Raw genomic sequence first — 24,715 nt, forward strand, 5'->3', positions numbered from 1 at the left:
GGAGGAATTTCTTCACATTAAAGGTGATTAGACGCCGGAATGGGCTGCCCATGGAGGTGGTGAAGTGTTTAATTAAACAGCCAGGGGTGTTAAGGAAAGCCTGGACGTGGCACTCGGTGCCATGGTCTGGTTGCCAGGGTCGTGTTTGGTCATAGGTTGGACTTGATGATCTCCGCGGCCTTTTCTAAACTAATCGATTCTGTGCTTCTGTCGAAGCTACATTAATAGTAAACACCTCATGTGAGGAGTGAGGTGTAATGACGGTGTAACTTTCCCCCCTCCCAAGAACGGCCGGGACCATTTCTCCGAGGCTCTTTTCAGCTCTGCAGCTGAGGGACGCGGGAAAGAAGCTGCCTCGCGCTTCCCCCGCCTGTCCCAGGGCTCTGTAAGAACAAAAGCAAAATGGCTTTAAGCCCGTCCCGCTCCCTTTCAGCCGCTCTCCCGGCTCCGTCCCTCCGCGGGCCCCTCACGGCAGAGGCGGGAAAGGGGAGCGCGGGCGGAGCCGCGCGCGCGCCCGGGCCGCCCTCTGCGCCCCGCCCCCTTCCGGCGAGGGGCGGAGCCGGCGCTGCCCGAGCGCGGCCCCTCCCCCCCAACATGGAGGGCTGGCGAGGAGGTGAGGGGGCAGCGGGCTGGGGCCGGGGCTCGGCTGCCGCCCGGGGCTCGGCTGCCTCCCGGGCGCTGCGGGGCCGCGACGGACCGCGGGGGAAAGGACGGGTGGGGAAGCTCCCGCTCGCTTCCGGCGCTGGGAGCCGCTACCGGCCCCTGTCGCCCGGCTGTGTCAGGACCGTCCCCACCGCCCCTGCCCACAGACCCCCGGCGGGCGGGGAGGGAAGGGCCGGGGGCGCTGCCCGCTTCCCTGAGGGCGCTGCCGGGGGGAGCTGTGGGAGGAGGGCGGGAGGTGCCTGGGGTAAACCTGGGGCAAACCTGGGGCGGAGGGTGGGACGCGGGCAGAGGGGCTGGGTCCCGGTGCGGCCGCGGGAAAGGCTCCGCCGCCCCTCCCGAGCTCGGTGAGCTGCGCCGGGCCCGGGCCGGGCGGGAGAGCCCCGGGGGAGGCGGGCACGGCCCCGCAGCCGGCGGCTCCCGCTCTGGCCTCCATCCAGCCCCTCCATCCCGGTGTCTCCCGGGCGCTGGCGCCCTGCGGAGTGTCTGGTCCCGCTGAATCCGCCTGGCTGACACTCGCGGTCCTTCCGGACGAGGAATGTAGGTCTCTATCTCTCCGTCCGGTCACCATGGTTGCATCGCAAGTGCTCAGTTGCGCCTGACTACAGAAATTTGGCGGTCTTGTTAAAGAATGGAGGTTTCCTGCTTGCCGTAATTCAGTTCTGCGATGCGGTAATTGTAGAAAAATTGCTGGTGCTCAGTGTATCTTTCACCTGTGGAAGTCTCTGCCCTCTTTAGACTACGTACTGTGCAGAATGAAGGTGCAGGGAGGGAATCGCTAACGTGTTTCACTTAACCCGTTAGAGAAGGGTTGAGTTGGAGACGCTGCACTTGTACAGGAGACTCGTGGACTGCTGTAACAAATGGTAATGTGGGGACTCTGGGATGAGGCATAATTATTTCAATTTAGCCGAGACATTAAATAGGATTCTTTACCAATTTTCTTATTGTAGCCTGGTATGTGCCATGTCTAGCTTCACTTGAGACCCTCCAAGAATTATGTAGGAAGGAAAATCTCACATGTAAATCCATTGGAATCACCAACAGGAGTCTAAAGAGTTATGAGGTGGAATATTTGTGTGACTACAAGGTAGAAGAGGTAAGAGAAACACAGACCAATTTGATCACTCTTTCGGCTGAAATTTGGAAGCAAGCCAAAGGTAGTTTTGCTTGTAATATAAAGCAGCAGACAGTGAGGACAAAGGTTTTGCTGGCGTCAAATTAAATAGATTTTAAACTTTAAACTGTAAACAGAAAGTGGTGTAAACTGCTACTTTCAGTATGTGGAAGGAAGATCTTTTCCTGAAATTACAGACATTTAGAATATGAAATGTTTCACTTTTGTGTATCTGATGCTAATGTTTTAGGGTGGTAGCTCAGTATGAATTATGATTCCTCTCCTTTATTTGCAGACAAACATGTCTATTTCTCTCTTGATTCTTTTAGTCTATTTGATGAAGAATTAGGGCCATGTGCTGCAAATGGATTCTTGTGAAATTCAGTCTCAGGATTTGTCCTTGTTACAGTTATTTGTCCTTTTTAAATAAGTGCAAAATGTATGCTGCTTCATTATATTACACTTATCAAATTAATTAGTGTTCTGGGAGGATGGTTGATATGACCAATAGTGGGTTTTAGACTTTTTTTTGCTACATTTTGCATTTTTTTTGTTCGATATGACTGCATTGTGCTTGTGCATACGAGTCATACAGGGAGTTGGCATAACTCACACCTGCCTTGACAAACTACCCTCCTCCTCCAGGTGTGCTGTCAGCAATCAGAGTTCATCCCAGCTTTTGATTTCTTTGCCCCTAGAGACAGTTTGTAAAGTATGCAAAGTCGTGCTATAAGTTAATTTCCAGACAATCTGATTTTTCTTTTTATCCCCAGTTGTAATTTTTATGGAGACATCAAGGCCTTCTGCCCTTTGTGCTCATCCTTAAGTCCAGAGCTCTTGTGTTTGTCTGTGTTGTTCTGTGATGCTGGATTTCAGCAACATGAGCTCTGGCTAAATCTGTATCTGTTTCTGTATTTCAAGGGCAAAGCATACTATCTTGTGAAATGGAAAGGATGGCCAGAGTCTTCAAATACCTGGGAACCTCAGAAACATCTGAACTGCCCTCTTCTTATTCAGAACTTTCTTAGAGACAAGAATGAATACTTGTCTCGGGGGAGAGGAGGCAAAGCAATGAAACTGAGAAACCATGTTAAAACTTTGAAACCTGCAATTGCAGATTATATTGTAAAGAAGGCTAAACAAAGAATAGCTCTGCAGAGGTGGAAAGAAGAACTCAACAGGAAAAAGAATCACAAAGCAATGATTCTGGTAGAAAACACCGTGGATCTTGAAGGCCCACCTTTAGACTTCTACTACATCAATGAGTATAAACCTGCTCCAGGAATAAATGTGCTCAATGGAATAACAACTGGCTGTGAATGTGCTGACTGCCCTGCTGAGAAATGCTGTCCAAAGGAGGCTGGGTTTATTTTGGCTTACAATAAACGTAAGAAATTGAAAATCCAGCCTGGCTTGCCCATCTATGAGTGCAATTCATATTGTAGGTGTGGGCCTGACTGCCCCAACAGGATTGTGCAGAAAGGGACCCCATATTCCCTCTGCATCTTCAGAACCAACAATGGCCGTGGCTGGGGAGTAAAAACCCTCCAGAAAATTAAAACCAACAGTTTTGTGATGGAGTATGTTGGAGAGGTAGGTATGTATTTATCTCATAGAGGTGAATTACATACAATCAAGGACATGTTAGATAAAATCTGAATGAGCTTTCTCTCAGTTTTCACACTTCTTGACTTCTTCATCCAGAGGGTGGTCAGACACTGGAACAGACTCTCCAGGGAGGAGATCATGGCAACAAGGCTGACAGAGTTCATGGAGTGTTTGGACAATAAGGCACATGGTGTGATTCCTGGGGATGTCCTGGGCAGGGCTAGGACTTGGTGATCCTTGTGGTACTCAGGATACTGTGCAATTTTACTATATTATAGATCAGTCTGATTTTGAGTAGAGAGATAAAGGGACATTCAAGTCAGCAGCAAAATTATGTTGTCTAGAACATTCCTTCATTCCAGAGCAGTTGTAAAAGGTCAAAAGTAAAGAGAATATTTCTCTCATATGGCACTAAAGAATTATTTTAGATGCATGCCCTAATAGTATTTCTAAAGGCAAATCCTTAATTTCTTTCACGGCAATCATATTCTTCATTCTTCCCTGATAATCTTTTTTGTAGTTTCCAAAAGCACAGCTGTTTTCAAACTCCCTGCACAGACTTTCAGTCCCTTTTTTGTCTGCACTTCTGTAGTATTTCCAACCGTATTTATTGCTTCTGATTAACAACAAGAATAAGATTCATAATGTCATAAGACATTATCTGCTTATTCAATCTCATAATATTTCGTGTGGACATTATCTGCTTATTCAATCTCATAATATTTCAAAGAGAACTTTTATGTATAAAATACAGGCCTTGAGCTACTCTTGAGATTTTGTATTGCCCTGTGTTTATGTGTTCCAGCCTCAGCTCTGTTCCAGGGCTCTTCGTACCAGCAGTTCCTGGCAGCCTCTCTGTTACAGTGTGTTTGATTTCTACCACAAATCTGCCTTGCTACTATGTTGACTCAAAGTATTTCCTTCTGTCCCTTTGTACAATATTTATGTTCTTAGGTAGATTTCCTCCATGCTTCCTGCCCCAAGACTTCTCATATTCATCCATTTCCTTTAAAAATACAAAAGGTCATATACTCCATTCACTGAAAGGTGATTATGTAATTTTGTTGCTTAAAGAAAAGTGTGTATTTACCATTTCACCTGAATCTATCTAATATCTACTGCTGAGTTCTCAAATCTCATCTGCCATATTTTAGAGGGATTTGTTGTCCAATTCCATCACATTTTGCATGTCTCTTGCTGCAAAATTATGATTTCTTTGCTGGATCCGCACAACAGAATGAGTTTAATGTGATGGGCTGCAGATGAAGTTGTTTTAGCTGTTTTGTCTGTCGACAGTGACACACTCGCCTAATTGAATGGATTGAGCTTTGTGAAGTGATGTGTGTGAGCTGCAGTGAATAGGATCTTTCATTGCAGTCAAAAATAGCAGGAGGAGATGCTTCTGGGAAGAGAGGAAATGAATATCGGGCTGTAAATGTGGCTGGGTTTTAAAGACTGATACCTGTTGATCATCTTTGCAAAGGGAAAAGGTTGAATCTTGGTTTTATGTGAAGTAAACGAGGCTTTCTGGATCTAATGGGAAAAGTGTGTATATAGAAACTTCAGGTAAAACCAGTTGATTGTATTGTCATCATCAAAATTATTAGTAGAGGGTGGTGATATGTTTTGTTTTTTTTTTCCCCAGAGATAAGGTAGTGCTATGTATCAGCTGTAGACAAATTGCACCCAGAGAAGCCTCAATCAAAAATAATTAGTTCAGCTGTATGTACTGTTATGCATTCTTCATTCATTAGATGGAATGCTATTTCAACATCAAAAACTTATTGTGGTATTTTTTTGCCAAGTATTTTTCTAACTTGATTGTGATTTTTGTTTTGATTTAGTAATAATTAATAATATGATGCAGGTTTCCTTATTCCTTTTTTATTTCTTTTTTTTAGGTGATTACAAGTGAGGAAGCAGAGAGGCGAGGCCAGTTCTATGACAACCAGGGAAATACATACTTGTTTGATTTGGACTATGACTCAGATGAATTTACAGTAGATGCAGCTCGATATGGAAATGTGTCCCACTTTGTGAACCACAGTGTAAGACTTTGTTTTGTGTACTAATAATTTGGAGAGTTATCCTAATTGTGCTAGAAATGTCTTTTAATGTAAACATTTCCTTACTGTATTGACTGTTTTTCTGGAGTAGTTTGCTTCATGCCAGCACAATCCAGTTAATCAGATGATATAAAAATAGAACAGAATACTGGGCTTTACTTGGATTGAGATTGCCTACAAAAATCTGGGAGAGATGCTGCCTGAAGTGGACATCCTATAGGGCTGGAGTTTTCACTGAGTCAGCTGGTTCTAGACAACCAAAATAGGGTTGGCTTGGGTGTGTTTTTTCTGAGTACCTGAAATCCTTAACATGTGACAGTTCCTTATGAAATTAGCCAGGAGTCAGACATGACAGGAATTGATGTGTTATTTTGTAGCTGGGCAGCATGGAATGTTACTCTGAATTTCATCCTGCAAACTTGGTATAGGAAAAAAGAGAAAATTAATGTGCTTTCTTAGGTATCTACAGCACAGAAATATAATTTTTCCTCCTAATCTAAACTCGCCAGAGAACTCAAAAGTAAATTTTAACAAGCAGTTTTTGTAGTGTTTTGTTGAAGTTCAACTGAAGTACCTAAAGCAAGACAGCTGAGCTGCATTTGTAAGGATTCCTGAATGAAAAATTATAATTTCTTACTAATCCTATGTTTGTGAGGTATGCAGTCAGTATTCTACAAATACAGAAAATTCATGTCTTCAGGTCTGTGAGATGATGATACTTGTATTTCATGCAGGCTTGCCAGGGAGAAGGATGCAGAAGAGTTAGATACAGACAGTTGCTCTTCGCTTTCACAAATGGGAGTGTAAATTTAGATGTCTTCAGTGTAAATTTAGATGTCTGCATCTTCAGTTCTGATTCTTTAATGTGTGATATATTTCACTGTTAACAAAAACGCATTCAGTATTTAACAGTCTCAGGGACTACTGACTTCTGACACTTAATCCAGACAAAATGAGGAAGTGGTTTCTAGTTCTAGCTTAGTGACCTTCACCCTCCTTCTAGCACCCAGACCATGGCAGGGAATTCAGAAGCTGAACATGTTTGCAGTTTACAGTAGAAATTCATGCATAGTATGAAGATGTTATCTCTGGCCTGGAAGCAGTGCTTAAACATCCCTACAGAGCAGTGAGTTTGTGGGGCTTGAAACACTAGGTTTTTTTTTGTTTTCTTTCAACTTTAATTCTTTTTATGGGTTTTGTTGGTAATACTAGCCTCTGAACGTAGTTCTAATTATTTTGTCACCATTTTTGTTGTCACCTTTGAAGGTGCCATTTTTTTTAATAGGTTGTTGCATATTAGGTAGTCTGCACATTGTGCAAAGTTGCCTTCCTGGAAGGACTTGAATCTGAGCTACGAATGTTCTCCTGGAACATTATTTCAATTTGTTGATTTCAGAAGATAACTTAATTGCAGACTTCTGTCACTGAGACAAGAACCCATTCTTTCTTTGCTGTGACCTTGGTTTACTTAAACACTTCAGTGATATTAAGTGTCAATTGTTCTAAGCAGAAACTGCATTCATTTTTGCTTACAGTGTGATCCAAATCTTCAAGTCTTCAATGTGTTCATTGATAACCTCGACTTGCGTCTTCCTCGGATAGCGCTGTTCTCTACCCGAACCATCAAGGCTGGAGAAGAGCTAACCTTTGACTATCAGATGAAAGGTCTGCACATTTTAACATGGTTCTTGTGGAAGTTTTGGGGTGCTGGTGGGTTTTACTGCAGCCTGAATGATGGCTGCAGTAACATAGCTCTGGCTTTCAGAGCAGTCATTGCTCATGACATGTAGTGCAGAGAGGAGCACACCCAGAAGCTTTTGCCTGCATCTCTGGTGCATTGCCTCCCTCAGTGCTCCTGGCACATCAGGGATTGTGGTTGGATTGTCTGGTGAAGCAAATGATTTTGAAGCTTTGTCCCAGGAATGCTCAAAGGAATGGTCAGGCTGCCCTTAAATAGAGCTTTCCTTTATTCAAATCAGCATTTCAGGTAAACTACTTTCTAGGTAGTCTGCTAGTGATAGTTACTAAGATAGATACTAGGGCAGTTGTAACAGCTCAGCAGCATGAGGCACCATAGGTTTGTCTTTGAGTTCTGGTGTCCTGTAGGCCTCAGTTGTGGATGTAGGTCCTATGGAACAGCTGTTTCAGATGGGATAGAGTTAATTTCTTCTCCATAGCTGGTACAGTGCTGTGGTTTAGACTCAGTATGAGAATAGTGTTGATAATTCACTAATGTTTTCTTAAATCAAGAACTTTTTTGTGTCTCATGCTTTACCAGTGAGGAGGTACTCAAAAAAAATGTAAGAAAAAAAATCTGATAGGAAGCATAGACAGATGAACTGGTCAAAGAGGTATTCCACGCCAGAGAATGTCATGCCCAGTGTAAAAACTGGGGAGATATCCAGAAAGGGCTGATCAGAGTTCAGGGATGGCCTCTGAGCATCAATAAGCCAAAGGTAAGCAATTTCATGTGCATCACTCATGTTTGGTTTTTTCTTTTATTATTACTACTAATAATCAGCATCAGCACAATCAGAATATCGTAATTATTACAATATTTTACTGCTTCAGTTATTAAACTGTTCTTATCTCAACCTAAAAGTTTTACTTTCGGATCCCCTCCCTGCTCTGCTGGGGTGGAAGTGAGCAAGTGTCTGCGTGGTGTTTCATTGCTATCTGGGCTTAAAACACCACACTGCCAAATTGATCTTGAGTCTTAAAACTCCTCTTTCTGTTTGTGACACTGACATTGAAGGGCCTTGAAGGCCAGCTGCACTCTCAGCTGATCCATGTGAATATCTGGGGGTTACAAGGGTTGAGTCTGAGTTTGGGATTCCGCTGTGTATGCCAGGTGTTGTACATGTAGCTGTAACAAGGGTGTCAGTAGACTCTGAGTCCAGCTTCACACACAGCTCTTTGAACTGGGCTGTTAGAAGGCCTTTAGAAGCTGTTTGAGTACTGGGCATGATCTTGGTCTGTCTTTTAGAACTTTCTTACTTGTGTTCATCTGTGTTGCAGGTTCAATAGATCTGACTTCAGACTCTGCTGAAGGTCTTAGCCCATCCAAAAAGAGCATCAGAACTGTCTGTAAATGTGGAGCCATGTGTTGCAGAGGTTATCTCAACTGAGTTCGGGTATCCAAAGTCACAAATATTTTGTTCTTTTTTTAATGTGTTTTAAGAAGACTCTTCTTTCACACATATATTCATGTATTCTTACATCTAATCTAAATAAGGATGATGAAACAAGGTATTGTGTTGGTAATTGAAATGGCATTGGCCAAAGAAAGAAATTGTATTGTTTCAAGCCAATACAGAACTGCTAATGGGGATTAGAGATCCATTTTTCTGGAGCAATTGTTTAGGAAGCCGTAAAATGTCTGCAAAGAAAACGAAAATGTACCTTGATTTCCATATTCCTAGAATCATGGAATAAGCTGGATTGGAAGGGACCCTCAAAGGTCATTGTGTCCAACTCCTAGTCCTGCACAGGACATCCCCAAGAGTCACCCCTTGTGCCTGAGGGCAGTGTCCAAACACTTCTTGAACTCTGTCAGGCTCGGTGGTGTGACCACTGCCCTGGGGAGCCTCTTCCAGTGCCCAACCACCTTCTGCCTGAAGAACCTTTTCCTAATATCCAATCCAATCCTCCTGTGACTCAGCTTCAAGCTACGTGTTTTCTATACCTTGAGAAGTCAGGAGGCATTTGATTTGAATTCTAAATCTTAGTTGAACAGTTTTTTTTTTCTTTTTTTTGTTATATAAAGAAAAGCTTGAAGATCTTAGCAATAACATTTATGGCACCATGGTGAGGGATTAAGGAGAACCAGTGTGTAAATAAAGGTTCACAGGAGTGCAAATTGTAAAATGTCCACGGAATTCCATGCAAAGGAAGTAATTGCAGAAAAAAAATTAGAGAGGCCAAAGCTGAATTAAAATTTAACCTGGCCACTTCTTTAAAGGATAATAAAAAATATTTTTATAAATATGTTAATAGCAAAAGGAGGGGCAAGGAAAACCTCCATTCTTTGTTGGACATAGTGAGAGAATATGGTCACCAAAGATGAGGACACGGCTGAGGGACTTAACACCTTCTTTGCCTCAGTTTTCAACATTAAGACAGTTGTTCTGTCCTCAGGACAACTGGCCTCCTGAGCTGGAGTCCCCCTGTAATCCAGGAGGAAGCAGTTGGAGGCTTGCTGAATCACTTAGACGCTCATGAGTCCATGGGATCCATGCTAGGGTGATGAGAGAGCTGGCAGATGAGCTCACCAAACCACTCCATCATGTACCTGGAGAAAAGGAGGCTCAGGGCTGACTTTATCTCTCTCTACAACTCCCTGACAGGAGGGTGTAGCTGGGTGAGGGTCAGCTCCCAGGGATCCAGCAACAGGACAAGGAGAGAGACATAGTCTCAATGTGTGCTGGGGGGTTTGGTTAGGTTGGACATGAGGAAAAATTTCTTCAGAGGAGGGCTGATTGGACACTGGAATGGGCTGCTCAGAGAGGAGCATCCTGAAGGTGTTTAAAAAAGGAGTGGACGTGGCATTCAGTGCCATGGTCTGGTTGACAAGATGGTGTTTGGTCATAGGTTGGACTCGATGATCACAAAAGCCTTTTCCAGCCTAATTGATTCTGTGATTCTGTAATTAGTATTAACAGATCCCAAGTGTAAAACTTGAACTTCTTAGCTAATGTTATGTAGAATATTTTCAGTTATGCTCTGATTTTTAGTTAGGATTCTATAGGAGGACTGCAGTTCCACAGAGCATTTGTAAATATGGAATTGTCAGAAGTAACATTTGCCATTTGTTTTCATTACAGAAATTTGGCAGTTGTGGCTGAAACAAGTTGCTGGCTGCAGTTTGGAAATAGATAGCAAAAGGTTAAGGAGGGCAGCCCATTGTCGAACAAAGCCAGTGCATTGTGGAGATATGCTCTGTTATCTGTTAGGTGCAAAAGAGCCCTGGGATTGATGTATATTCACAACTGGTTTTGGTTAAATTTTTACGTACCGTGTCTTTTTTACCTAGCGACAGACTTCTAAGATACTAGGCCTGTATTTTCTGGTTGCAAAAATGTTAACTTCAGTGAAGTTAGACTAGGGGTGAGTATACCCATTTGCTGTACACATTTGTAAGATGTTCTTGAATGTAAAGGCTGAGAAATGTGCTGTTCTTCAGCTGCTTGAGCCATCTTTTTTTTTCCCTGATCATCTTAAAGTTGTCTCAATCTATTCATAACATATGCTAAGTTTTGCTTGGCTTCAGAACCACTGAAGAGCAGTTGAGGTGGGTGATGAGTGGAGTTACAGCCAAGGTCCATGCTCTAGAGATGATCCACATGCTTTTTTCTCATGGACTGAGCTTGTAAAACTTGCATATTGCTTACCAGTCATGTAAATGTTGACAGGGTCAGGCAGAATAATGTTGCTCCATAAATGGATGCTCCATAGCTGGATGCTGGCTATGTATCATAGGTCAGCTAGTTACCTTTATAAGGTGCACAGCTGTTGGCTCAGGTGAATGAAGTCAAGTACCTAGCATGTAACTGTTTACTTAATTTGTTAGAAAATGCCTTAAATTCCATGTTGATTATTAGCACTTCAAAAAGAGCATTTCAAGGTTGTTTCTTAAGAAGCACAGTTGCATTTGTACTGAAGATCTGGCTCTTTGGTAGCAAATGACATTTTATATGCTACTAGCCAAAACCAGTTTTACACTTTTGGTGAAGAGCATGGGCTGCTGGAAATGCTGTGTGAGTTTTGTAATCTACAATGCAGAGATACACATTGAAATAGAGACTTTATATTGCTTAATGAATAGGAGGAAGTTTGCTTAGATTTAAGAGTATTTGATGTGATCAGGCTCACCTGTATCCACAGTAAATGCTGAATCTTGTCAGTTTTTATCATGCCAATCTCTAATGATTTTTTTCTTTTAATTTAAAGTTTTAAGTGGAATGTGGAGCTTTAATGTCAACAAACTCTAGATGATCTTGCATCGTTTGGAGTCATTATTGCTTTCCCTTGCATGTAGCTCAGATGAGCAGTGCATTCCATGTGGATGGAATCTGCAGTCTCTGGCTCCCTGATCCGCCGCAGCCTGCGCTGTCCCTGCAGGAGGGAGCAGCTGCAGCAAGAGATGGATTCCTTCCTGCAGCCTGTGCCACGGGCACGGGGCAGGCCCCAGGCTCTGTCTCTCCCCATGTCCAGTTTGATTTAAATATTGCAAATAGATTCATTTTAGAAGGTAACAGTTGTGGCAGTTGTACTGGAGTGTGGTGTCTGCCTTTTCCAGAGGCAGAGAATGTTATCACCAGCACTGGACTAACGCTGTTGTTTGTTAAGGATATGTGTGTTATCTTCTGCCATAAATAAAGAACTGTTAATTTATGTTCTGTGAGGTAGCAGTATTTTGTATTTATTTGAAGGAAACCCATGGATCTAGTTTCCAACATAAGAGCCTTGAACAGTATTTTATATTTACATATTCACAGTGTATTTGGATTGCAGTCAGTCAATTAGCTTAATGGGTCACTGTGTCACTTTTAAAACGCCTTTTACTGTTTTTTTGAGTTTGGCAGAAAATTGCCAAACTGGAAATGGAGAAAGAGGTGTTTTCAATTTCTTAGGGAAGCTAAACCAGCCCAGCTTCTGCCTTTGTTTTGCTTTGTGGTCCGTTGGCTTTGTCATGGTCACCAATTCAGTCCTGTGTATGCACTTCTTGGGGGCTGGTAACCTGTGGCCTGCCCTCCAGCTGCTCTTTTTTTGTTGGTTCTATTTTCTGTAGCAAAACTAAAGCTGCAAGATCACCTGTAAGAAGAGCTATTGTTTATTTATTTAATCTCCAAGTTAAGTCAATCTTTTGGTTATTATTAATGTATGTTTTAGGAACTGTATTAGAATATGCAGTTTGTAAGCTCAGGAACATTTTCTTTTCATACTGTGTCATCTCTAGTATTGCTGTCTTCCTATAGTTTTTGATAAAATAAATTAAATTTAGTTTTTCTCTTGTTGTTGTCATTTTTAAAAATTAAATTGGCCTGTCAAAATTAGTTGTAGCACTAGAATTTGCTTTAAGACTGTAACTTCTTGATTCCTGGCTTGTACCCAAATTTTCTAGGACTGTAAGGATTCCAGCAGAGGGACTATGAGGAAGTGATGTGTTTTCAGTTTAGGTCTGGTGAGAACTGGTATAAATTAACACTTGCCTGAACAGACTGGATTCCTGTGTATTTAAGCATCCTGTTAAAGGCAGCCCTGAACTTACATGCAGTTTTCAGATATGAAATGAGCCAACAGAAGAGGTTTTGTTTTGTCTGACTTTATTCACAGAGGTAGTTCCAACAGCAGTTCCACTCACTCAAGCTTGCTAAAAAACCCCCAAAGCTGGTGGATCACATTTGGAATTTAGGTTAATGAATCCCACGAACAGCAGGAAAGGTAACAGTGGAGAAATACATGGATCTTTAATATCCTTAGAATCAAGCATAGATTATGGCAGTGCTTGGTCCCTCCTGCCTCTGTTTCCTGTGGCAGAATGCAGGTTGGTTTAACATTCACATGGTCTAAGCATGGCACAACAACTGAAGGCACACTCAGAGGAGAGGGATGTTGTGCTAAAGTATGTTTAATTCTTTGGGAATTAAGACCATGGATGGGAGACCTCAGGGATTTTTAGATGACTTCTGTGGTTTGGATATTTTGTAGGAACTCCAGTTTAGGAAAAAGCTGAATTACATTTCTATGTTAGAAGCTAAGAATTTTGGCAGAAAGTTATGATGGCACATGTGCATGGAGAATATATTGTCTTGTTTTCAAACAGTGAACTCCACAGAGTGTTGCAGAGGAGAAGTTTTGTAGTACAAGAGCCTGCCTGGCACCCCAGGTTACCTTCTGTGGCTGAGTTACCTGCCAGAGCAGGACAGGGCTGGCAACTTGGGAACCATGGGATTTTAAGTTTTTCTGAAGAAAAATTCAGAACAAACCAGAATACAAAGGAAGTGATGACAAGTTGTTTGTGTTGAGTTGGAGGTGAGGCATAGACAGCAATCTGCAGTACCTAACTCAGGAGTGAAAGCTCAGTGTCAAGAGAGACTTTTTGAAATCAACAATTTGATTTAAAACAAATTAAAACCCCCTCACAACCTCAGTAATTCTCTAATCTGTTCTGCAGGTATTTTTAAAAATAACTGCAGTGAGTACTGATTAAATTGTTATAATAATGATAAACAATGGTAATAGAGATTAAAGCCAAATTACAACTGCCTTGTTTGCATGGTCATTCTTAGGTCTTCCCCCCCACAGTTAAAAGTGTGCTATTTTATTAAAACCTGATATCTCATTACAAAGGCAAACTCTTAGAGCTCATGATAAACACTAAATTTCATTTAGTGTCCTTTAGTTTTGTCTGGTCCATTTTTTGTCTACTTACATTCCTGGAGAATTGAACCTTGGGAGGTAGAAGGTTTTTACTGTTCTTCCTGGGAATACTTTCTGAATACTTCCTTTTCAGTATTTCTTGGAAGGAACAATGAAGGTACACAAACTGCAAATTCCTGGTTCTGACAGCAAGATACTTCTGAATTAAGCATGACTCAGCATAGCTGCAGACAGTAACCAGCAGGAAAGAGAAAATTCAGGTACTAATAGACCTGCTGGGTATTACCACAAGGTAATCCATTATACCTGTTCTCAGGAGACTTTTTTCTCACTGATTATGTTTTCACCTGCTGCAAGCTTCTTGTACAAATAGTGCAGTTTATCTGGCTGAGGCGCTTCAGCACCAGGAGTCAAGGGAATTTCAAAGTCAGAGGAGCTCTGGGAGTCCCTCTTCAGCTCCAGATCAGGAGTCCTGGAGCTGTCACTGATTTCTGCCAGCACATCCTGAACGTGGGCAGTGCCATCTTCTGCAGCTCCCTCACAGCCTTTGCTTTTCAAGCCACAGGCACCATCATGGGCACAAGGTCTGTCCTGATCTGGTGGCTTGCCCCTGCTGCTGTCCAGCTGAGTGTCCCTGGGACTCTCCTGCAGCACAGGAACCACTGCTCTGCTCCCACCTGTGCTGAAGTCCAGGGCACTTCTCTCCTGGGAGGTGATGAGCACTGTGTCCATTTGGCTATCCCAGCCCTGGCTCCCCTGCTCTGATATGTGTGTTGACTGAGAAGAATTTTGGGAGGAGATGTGTGTTGAGTCACTTACTCCATCTGAATCGCTGAAGAGTGACTGGGACCCGCCAGCATCTGCTGAGGATGGGAGGTTGTCCTCATTTTCAGAGCTTTCCTCTAGTCTATTACCTGTAAAAAATTCATCCCAGCAAGGGACATTGGCATTAGACTCCTGCTGGTCACGAGTTACTCCATTGAAATTGGCTGTGGAAGTGGCATCTGGCTCATGGGGAAGACACTGAATTGTATTTTTTTCAGGTTCTTCTTCGTCATCTTCATCATCATCATTTGATTCTTCACAGTCCACGAAGTCTACCTTGAGGGAGGTGTAAGTTATGGTCCCTTTGTAACTTTCTGTGCTCTCATTAATGTTTCCTTCAGAATTTTCAGCCTGTCCTGTGCTGGAGGGCCTGCACTCTCCTCTCTGCTGTTTTGGAATCTTAGGCCTTTTAGAAATTAATTCTGAATCAAAGAGATCATCTTCATCTGGAAAGAAACAAACAGAAAATCACTAAGAAAAGTTCACATCTCTGCTAAAATCTTATTGAGGGCAAAGTTTTAATAAAAATTCATTTAGTATAAATTGAGGAAAATATTCTTTAACCCAGCTGGAGATTTTGCAGGATGATATTGACAGTGTTTGCCTTGCCTTGTCTAGCACAGTGCCTCTCAGACAGTTAGAACAAGCTTCTCTAGGACTGATCTGGGACAGAGGGAACAAACTCCATCCAAAAACTTACAGGGCTATTGAGCATTAAGTACATTTTAAGACTACAAAAAAGTGTGTTTTCACACAGTTAGTGCTCTCTCATCTTCCTAATACCCAAGTTCACATAATTTCTGTTTCTCCTTTCCAGCTGTTGCTTTGAACACACAAACAGACTGTGGTGAACACCAAAGCTTTTGGCACCTCTGCTTAGTCTCAGACTTCCATTTAAGGTGCAGCAGCAGAACCTGTATCAGATTTACCTGTATCAGATAATTCTCTCTTGTAGGCTCTCTTCAGTGTTCCTAAGGGCTTGTACCTGGGTTCCATGATTCTCCTGTATGACCTGCATAATGGCTTTAATCTGAAGGGAATGAGAAAAGCAGTTAATATTTAGAACTCAGCAGATGCTTTCAGGAGCAAAAGTAAATCCTTTAACTTGTTTTAAATACACTGCTCCATGCCTTTCATAGCCACTGCAGCAAAAATGTTAAAAGCAAAGGCAGCAGTACCTAGGGCACATCCTTGATTCATTGGTGAGCTTCAGCAGCTGAAAGGTAGAAATCTTCCCTTTCAATATATTTGCCTTAAAACATGTACATTTTTTGGGAACCATCTCGTAGTTCCTTCCTTACAGAAGACAAGCTGACAGGGTTCAAAATCTGACTACAGTTTTATTCAGTGATTATTAAGTGGAAGTCTCCTTTCTTACTAAGGAGGAAAGGAGAAAGGAATAGGAATCTTTGTTCTGTCCAGACTGACACACCACAGCTCTCCTGCTCCCTGAGGGTGCTTTTTGATCTGCCAACATCTAAAGCAGCACAGGAGAACTGGCATCTCTAATGCTGTGCAGGGGAGGAGTTCAAGTCCCCTGAGAAACCACCTTTAAAAGAAACTTCTGAGAAGTAGCAATGACAAATAGAAATGGGTCACAGAACACAGTGAGATGAATCTGTATTCAGTTTCCTCCCAAACAGAGCAGAAAAGCCTCTACACAGAGATAGAAGCAGAATACAAACTCTGAGACTCAGCTCAACATACATGTGTGCTTCAGAAAGCCCAAGTCTGTAGGACTGAATATAGGAAAAAAAAATCTGAATTATCAGACAAGTAAAGCACAAAGCATTGGCCCTCTTGAGAGGCTGGGATTCAGGAGGGGAATTGTCCTTACAGGAACAATCACCAATCAAAGGTTTGGATCACCTCCCTCCAGGAGCCACTTGTCACTTACATTTCCATAACTTTGTCCTCTGTCCCACCCACTGGCAGTACATTGGGATACACGTTCACAGGACAGATATAGCTCAGGAAATCCTTGATCTGAATTCCAGAAAAGAAGAAGCAATTTAACAAATTACAGCAACAGTTAAGAATGTAACTTAAAGGCAGCACTGATGCAAGCACATCCAAAAGTACTACTAGTGGTCTTTATGAAAAGACCATGACTGTCAAAGTGGTTTCCTCTGGAACAAGGAAACATGCCTGAAAGGATGCTGAGAACTCAGTCTCACCTAACACCTCACTGCAATTATCAATTACTACACAAGACCATCACTGTCCCAGAAAGAAACGGCTGGGCAGACCTGGAATGTGATCCAGTGGTTCCTTATCCTTACTGCAGCTGATCTTCTCAAATATGTACTTTTCTTACTGGAGTTCAGGCCTCCAGTTATGCAGATCAGGTATTCCTTTCCTATTCCTAAAGTCTCTCCTAAAGTACCCTCTAAAAGCCCATTATGACAAAACACACTGTTTTTTCCAAGCCTTACTCTGTCATCTAGATGCTCTCCAGTAAATTTCTTGAAGAATTGTGTCGGGTTTGGGGCACTCCTGCTGAGCACTGGAAACACTTGCAGGTTGCAGATTACACTGCTATCTGTACAGACAGTAGGACTGTCCTGGGGTGACCCATAATGTTATTGCAATTTTGTATCTAGCAGTTATTAACTGTTATTTTTTTCCTGTTGCTGTTGCACTTGTTAGGAAACTGTTGGTTTTTTCACTTCTATCTACTCCTGTTCATTCCTTGTTGGTGGAAAGGGATTAGTTGAACCTGTAAAGAGAGACAACTCGTTCCAGAGTGTTCTCCTTTTAATTGTCTCAAACCAAGACAAGGACCCATCTATTTTTGCATGTGGAGGTAGGAGTGTTAGAGTTACACTACTCCCCACATTCCAGCAGCAAATTCCACACTGGGACCTCTATTTAAAATTCTGCATGTCAGAGCAAATTTATACTTAATCAGGATGTTAAAACCAGTACTGCCTTCCTCCATTTTGTAGTGCAAGACTTTGTGACAGTTCATTGTTAGCACTGATCCAGTTTCAGTTCAGTTTCTTAGGAGAAAGTAGTGTTTTTAGAGCTGTATCGAGTCACGTTAAACGAAAGTGTGTGATTGTGGGGAGGATGCTGCCATGACCAATTTCCTTTTAGTCTTTTAACACAGGAAAAGGGGCAAGAGCAGCAGTCAGCATGAGAGAAAATTTGGTTCAAATATGTGGGCTGAGAAAAGAAGGCAAACCCACCCAAATCTAAGTCACAGCAGATAAACAATGTATTGTAAACTAAAACTCCCTGCTTTAAGCATTGCACAGTTACACAATAACCTAAAATAGAAAGGCAGTCAAAACAATTGTAGAAGTGACCTATACATTGAGAACAGAGAACAGGAAATAGGCTTGTAATCCTGCCCTACTTTAACAAGTTCTTTTGCAGCTATATTAAAACTAATTTCTCTGTCATCAGCATTCAGAACTTCCTATCTCCTTATGTCTTATTACTGACAGGATTTTTTCTTATTGTGATAAATCACGTCATCCTCTCCAGAATAATCAAAACTCTTTTACATTTTCTTAATCGATGTATACTCAGTACTAGAAGGATACAAACCTCACTGTACGAAGAGTGGAAAGAGAAACAAGCTCTGTACGTTCTCTCCCCAGTCCTAAAAAACAGAAGAGGCACAGAAATTAGGTAACTGCTCTTCATTCTGGTCAACAGACCAGCATAACCTACTCTTGAAGTCTATTCTGAGATTCAATTATACATGTATCAGGCAATATACCAACCTGAAACAACAGGTTTCTGTGTGGTGTGGCCCAAATGCTCACCTCACTATTACATTGGTTTTCTTTTTCCTTTCCCCAAACCACATTGTGGAAGGTTTGATGCTGATTACGTGCAGGGGAGTTCCATTGAGGCAAGTTATCCCACAGGGCAGTCTGTTCCCTCGGAAGCAGTCATCATCCTGTCCAGTGGATATAAAATTAAGTTCAACAGAGATATTTTTTACCCAGAAATTAAGCAGTGTGATATCTAGCCAAATGAGGTTTCTCTCTCACTTCTAATTCCCTTGAAAGCCCCTGTCACACCTTGCTTCTTTAGTGCAGCTGGAAAAGCAAATCAGTCAGAGAGACCAATGCCCCAGTCTGCCATCTCAGGCTCTACCTGTGTGTTCCTCCAAGCTGGAGCCTCCATCCAGACAGACATCCTAGAAATGGATGGCCACATGCTAAAACCACACAGGCGCCATCTGAGCTGCTTTTGATACTCTGAAATGGCTAACACCTGACTGATCTACTCAGCTGCTTGTTCACTTCACTTAAAAACAATTTTCAGGCTTCAAATACAATTAAATTACTTCTAGCATACGCTAATATATTTTTCAATTTTTTTTCTTAACAAAACAAAACAAGATCAACCCACTAACTAAGGTTTTCACTCTGCTTCACATTAAGTCGCCATTTTACCTGTCTTCACTAACCCAAGAGGCCCCAAACATCAGCACCTGTAACCACATTAATGTTCAGAGCAAAGTCAGGGGAGGCTCTGCAGAACGAACGCACCCGAGGATGTCGACAGGCGTGAATCTGCGTGCGCTGGTCTGTGGTAACGTGGCACAGGATTTCTGGCATGTTCCTGAACATATCAAGTTTGTTCATGTGCACCTAGGGAAAGCCAGAGTTTACTCTTTATTAGTGTTTGCCAGACTGCAGCTGGAGCAGCTGTATAGATGTGATCCTGCTGTCCCCAAATGCTGGCAGGCATTTAAATTATTACTCCCAATAATGTCCAAGCAGAGATGTGTCAGCCAAAACTTGGACATCTGGAACAAGTAGAACATACCACCTATACTAAAGAAGGATGAATACTCATGAGAAAATCGGAATATATATATACTAGTAATGCTGTATGCAAATTAGTTTTATCATTCACAAAATAAAAGGGAGTGAGGTAAACACTGAGATTGAAAACTGGGAATTAACTTCCTTTTGAAAAGTCCAGATATTCCAGACTGAAGTCAACTAGTTACCTCATTTTGAGCACAACTGCACTTTTAAGGGAAGTTAATGAAACAGGCATAACTGTGACCTAGAGCAGCCCTCTGAACAGCCATTGTCAGCTCAGTGTTGGCCACAATCATTACTGAGGATCTGTTCCAAAGCAGCAATTAGGGAAACATTACCTTGATTCCGAGTTCCTCACTGAGGTTTATGAATAAATACTCATATCCATAAGCAGCTTTGCAGTTCAGCCACACAACATGATTACGAGACAGTGAGGTCCAGCTTCGCACCAGCTCCAGGATCCCATTTAAACATTCCTCCTGAAAAGTGTAGAAAGTGATGTCAGTCATCTTGGAAGAGACTTCCAAAGTGCTGTGATTTAGTAATGCAAAATGGCATTGCCTTGTAAGACCTTCCTAACAAAGAGGTAGTTAATTAATTAACAGTTTTAAGGGCCTTTCTTCTCACAATTTATTAGACTTACCCGGCTTGGTATGTGATAAAATTTGGGATCACAAAAAGTAGTGTCCAAATACACACTCTGGATGTCTTTTACCCTGGAGGATAAAAATGTGATATCAGAATAAACGTTATACCACAGTGCTAAGATACACCACTTCCTCTCTCTTCAAAAGGAGGCAATTCTACCTCCTGATTGCAAAGAAACCATCAAAGGGGGCTTGTAATGGCAGTATTGCAATTATATTTAATCTAGAATTAAAAATGAGGAAAAAATAATGAATACCTAGCCAAATTGTCCATGCCATATGGACAATTTCTGTTCTTTCTATATCCCACAAATAGCTCACCTGGTCCCTGAATGCAAAAGCTCCATTCTGGCTGCTTCTCCTTTTGCAAGCCTGAAATCCCCTGTGTACAACACAGTGCCATTCTCACCTTCAAAGAGAAACCTGCAGACAGCAATGTTTGGGTCAAACTCCTCATTAAATGCCAGGTGGTGAAACATTTGAAGTATTGAAAGGACATACATGACTGAACCTGGACAGTGACCAGCTGGCAGAAGTGTCACCACTACATCTTCTTTCTGGAAGAGAGGGGTTAACATTATTTTCAGGCTGTAGTAAGTACTACCAGTACTTTTGTCAGCACAGTGAGAGCAATGCATTACTCCCCACAGCCTCCTGCAGCATTTAGCATTGCTTTTAAAACCAGAGCCTCTCTTCACACTGCAACCACCATCCTGTCATGGCAGAAGAGAGGCCCAAGTATTTGTATGGTGTTTATTAAGCAAGCTGGACAGAAGACAGTTCTACTTCCTTGGTTCCTGGTAAGCAAGTACAGAATAGTTTGGATTGGAAGGGACCTTTAAAGTTCATCCAGTCCAACTCCCCTGCAATAAGCAGGGACATCTTCAACCAGATCAGACTGCTCAGAGCCTCATCCTGACCTTGAATGTTTCCAGGACTGGGGCATCCACCACCTCTCTGGGCAACCTGTTCCAGTGTTTCACCATCCTCAATGTAAAATGCTTCTTCCTAAAATCTAGTCTGAATCAAGCCTTTTTCAGTTTAGAACTACCACCTCTTTTTCTGTCACTGCAGGAGAGGAGAGGCACATAGATTTTAAAAATAGCTTGTGCACTTCAGATGCTGCAGCTGTGTTTCCTGTACTCGTGTAAACAGCATCACTGCCCATGACTGACACATTAATCTTTTTTTCCTGTAACTTACTTCACCAGATGTTTCATCTTCTAAAGAAATCTGAGTTGGTGTTTCAACTTCCAATGCAACCTGTAACAAAATGATTAATTGCATTATAGGATTTACTGAACATTCTGTTTCATGTTTATGTCTAGTTATTTATTATGTAGACATCTGTAGCACTCACTGTCACTAATGCTAAGCCTGTAAAATTAAACTCATTTTCCCACAGTAAGTCATAAATTTCCATTTCCAGTGGAATACATTTTCCTTAAAGTTATCTAAAAATTAAATGGAGATACCTCAGGCAAGGTGTGCATGCCTAAAAGTTAGAGCATGTTGGATTTCTATCAGAAACAGCTCTTGTTCCTCTGGATGGATCACATGCCTTATTTTTGCATGACTGCAAAGCCCAAAATCCCAGTCCCACAGCAGTGATCTTGCTAGAACAGATCTGTGCTGCAGTACTTCCCACTGCCCCCTATTACCAGAAGCAGAGCCCATCATCACTTGGAGGATATATTCCTGTATTTGTGCAGAGATAATTATTTTTATTTCTGTAAAAAAACTCATGTTCTGTTTTATAATACCTGCATCTGCAAAAGGAAGGAAATAACTTCAAGTATTCATGTTCTGTTTTATAATACCTGTTTTATAATTAATAACTATTATATAACTATTATAATATATATAATAATATATTATATACATATAATATATGATATAATTATGATATAATTATTTCTGTTTCTGTAAAAAACTCATGTTCTGCTTTATAATGCCTGCATCTGCAAAAGGAAGGAAATAACTTCAAGTCACACCTGTACATAACATTGTTCCCTTGCAGTCTGGCTTCAAACACTGGAAATCATGTAAATTTATTACGTTTTTCAGTGATTTTGCATTAAAACTTCTTCATGTTATCGTCCATTTTCCAAAAAGCAAAAGGAAAATCATATACTTCAGATTATATACACTCCAAGCAGTAAGAGACTTTAAATGAAGCCAAAGAGAAATAAAGGACAGAAGCAAAGAGACATGAGCAAGGTAAGGAAATGAATACAAATTCAAATGTATGAATGATCAGTGTAAGGATGAGATCATGTAAAGCTGAAGTTGAGAGAAAAGGAAAAATTGTGTGGGGGGAAAAATAATTCAACAACAAGCAGCAATAAACCAATGCCACATGGCAAGCAGCAGGAAAGGCACACTGTTGGAAGTACTCAAGCCCTGAAACACTGAATCAACAACAACATTTAGACACTCCTGAGGAGCAGGGAGCTGCTTCTCTCTGAGAATCACTGCTTGGAAAGTGCTATTTTCAAAAGAAACACAAACTCACAATATGATTCTCCCAAAACTTGTATTTCCAGTTAGTCAACAACAATTCCTTAGTTACTGGTGAGCAGTATAGTTTAACTTTCAAGCTGTGAGGAGACAAAAAACACAGATAAGTGTTTTTTAAAGCAGACATGAGGAACAATCCAACAACACATCAGCACCTGGCACCCAGTAGATCAAACCCTGCCCTCAAAAGCTCTCACGTGAGGAGCCCTGCAGAGCTGGAAGCCTGCAGCCTTCTCTTCAGCACAGCAAACCCAAACCTACCCCTGTGTGCCCCTGCCTGCATGGTTTGGTGCAGACACAAATGCAGCGTGTGGTACATGGCCATGACCTATCTGCTTGTTTCTCCACCCCTGCACACACCCCTGGAACGGGCACTTGGGACAGTCAGCACACAGCAGAGCACAGAACACTCCTGATGAAGCTCGAGCTGATGCACAGAGACCTGATGAGCAAAGAGATTCTCTGCTTGCATCAGAGGAGATGCCATACCTACTCTAATAAATCAAAGAGAGCCTAGGAACTGGCCCACAACCTCCCTGGGCCCATTGCCACATTTAGTCATCCTCAGGGTGAAAAAGGTGTCCCTTGCCCTTTCTTTATGCATTTCCATGAAAAGCCTGGCTCCACCTCCTCCACCCCTACCTGCAAACAGTGATATATGATTGTCTCCTACTCCTAAGGCTGAAGACATCCAGCTCTCTCAGCCTCTCCTCACACACCACACAGCCAGCCTGGTGATGCTGACCAGAACACCGATCAGTTTACCATCCAGGGGAGCCCAGGGCTGGACACAGTACCCCAGAAAAGTCTCACGGGTAGGTGCTGGCCAGAGGGGAATAACTGTCTCCCTCAAACTGCTGGCTACCTGCTTGCTTATACACCCCAGAGAGGACAGCTGGCCCCTCCACTGCACAGGCACAGCACTGTCTCTGTGCACCAACACTTCCAGAGAACAACAGAGATCCTCATGAATGTCATGGAGTTCAACAAAGCCAAGTGCACCTGAGCCTGGGCAACCCCTGGTGTCAAAACAGACTGAGAGATAAATGGGTTAACAGAGCCCTGCAGAAGACTTCGGGGTATGGGTGGATGAGGCTGGGCATGAGCCAGCAGTGTGCACTTGCAGCCCAGAAAGCCAATCTTACCCTGGGCTGCATCACCAGCACTGCGGGCAGCAGCACAGGCAGGGGGTTCTGTTGCACTCCTGCCAGCCCCACTGCAGCGCTGCAGCCAGCTCTGGGTCCCCAGAACAGAGACCTGCAGGAGTAATTCCAGAGGAGACCACGAAGATGCTCAGAGGGCTGGAGCACCTCTGCTGTGAAGGCAGGCTGAGACAGCTGGGGTTTTCAGCCTAGAGAAGAGAAAATTCTGCGGGGGCATTACTGCTACCATTTGATATTTAAAAGGGGCTTTTAAGAATTATAGAGAGGAACTTTCCACAAGGACGTGGTGTGGACAAGGGGAGCTGACTTCAAACTGAAAGGGGGCAGCTCTAGACGAGGTACAAAGAATAAGTTTTTTACAACGAGCGAGAGTGGTGAGGCACTGCAACAAACTGCACAGAGAAGTTGCAAGCGCCCCATCCCTGGAATAATCCGAGGCCAGGTAGGAGCAACCTGGTCTAGCGGGAGGCGTCCCTGTCCCGCTCCCATCCCGGGATTGCCGAGCCTCCCCTCAGGCCGTACCTGCCCTCCAGCCTCCTCTTCAGGGCGGGGGCCCGCAGCCCCATCATGTGATCTGGGGAGAGAGGCGCGGGGTCAGCCGGGGCAGGGGGGCACAGGGGCAGGGACACGGGGTGAGGGGGGCACAGGGGCAGGGAGGCACAGGCGCTCACCCTTGTGGCAGTGCGACAGGAAGAAGGCGCGCGCGCGCAGGTTGTCGCGGTCGAAGCGGTCGATGGACAGCGCCGGGTACTCGCGCGTGCGGCCCCCGAACCGGCTCATGGCGGGCGGCGCGCGCTTCCGCCCGGCCCGCCGCTCGGCCAATCGCGAGGCGACCCCGCCCCGCGCCGGCCTATCAGGGGCGGGCACGGCCTATTAAAGCGGCCAAGGCGGGCGGTTGCCTGGCGACCGCTGGCGTCGTGAGGGGCCGGCCGTG

The 24,715-nt window shown here is 43.1% G+C and overlaps 2 protein-coding genes across 9 annotated transcripts; one reads left to right on the forward strand and one right to left on the reverse strand.

Moving 5' to 3' along the window:
• Positions 1-559: 559 nt before the first annotated feature.
• Positions 560-14,895, forward strand: SUV39H2 (suppressor of variegation 3-9 homolog 2). 6 transcript variants are annotated; one of them, XR_005629217.1, is made up of 8 exons: positions 560-613; positions 1,614-1,759; positions 2,699-3,370; positions 5,287-5,433; positions 6,987-7,116; positions 8,470-8,585; positions 10,484-10,557; positions 11,401-11,847. XR_005629217.1 is itself a non-coding variant. In XM_039723707.1 (7 exons), the coding sequence occupies exons 1-6, from the start codon at positions 595-597 to the stop codon at positions 8,577-8,579; spliced, it is 1,224 nt and encodes a 407-aa protein (XP_039579641.1). In that variant the 5' UTR covers positions 560-594; the 3' UTR covers positions 8,580-8,585; positions 14,877-14,895. The 6 variants fall into 6 exon arrangements, 4 of the variants coding, with proteins under 4 accessions (XP_039579641.1, XP_039579639.1, XP_039579640.1 ...); XR_005629216.1 differs by having other exon boundaries at positions 8,470-10,557; XM_039723707.1 differs by lacking the exons at positions 10,484-10,557; positions 11,401-11,847 and adding an exon at positions 14,877-14,895.
• On the reverse strand, positions 9,199-24,602 carry DCLRE1C (DNA cross-link repair 1C). 3 transcript variants are annotated; one of them, XM_039723701.1, is made up of 14 exons: positions 24,453-24,602; positions 24,304-24,355; positions 22,614-22,698; positions 21,302-21,361; positions 20,600-20,655; positions 20,420-20,521; positions 20,095-20,167; positions 19,790-19,930; positions 19,170-19,271; positions 18,435-18,571; positions 18,214-18,268; positions 16,556-16,644; positions 15,588-15,688; positions 9,199-15,104 (listed from the first exon to the last, which is right to left on the reverse strand). In XM_039723701.1, the coding sequence occupies exons 1-14, from the start codon at positions 24,559-24,561 to the stop codon at positions 14,146-14,148; spliced, it is 2,121 nt and encodes a 706-aa protein (XP_039579635.1). In that variant the 5' UTR covers positions 24,562-24,602; the 3' UTR covers positions 9,199-14,145. The 3 variants fall into 3 exon arrangements, with proteins under 3 accessions (XP_039579635.1, XP_039579636.1, XP_039579637.1); XM_039723702.1 differs by lacking the exon at positions 24,453-24,602 and having other exon boundaries at positions 22,614-23,969; XM_039723703.1 differs by lacking the exons at positions 22,614-22,698; positions 24,304-24,355; positions 24,453-24,602 and adding an exon at positions 21,919-22,064 and having other exon boundaries at positions 21,302-21,847.
• Between the last annotated feature and the right edge of the window lie 113 nt (positions 24,603-24,715).

This window comes from Passer montanus, unplaced genomic scaffold, assembly GCF_014805655.1.
Source record: "Passer montanus isolate IOZ18808 unplaced genomic scaffold, ASM1480565v1 scaffold50, whole genome shotgun sequence".
Taxonomy (NCBI): Eukaryota; Metazoa; Chordata; class Aves; order Passeriformes; family Passeridae; genus Passer; species Passer montanus.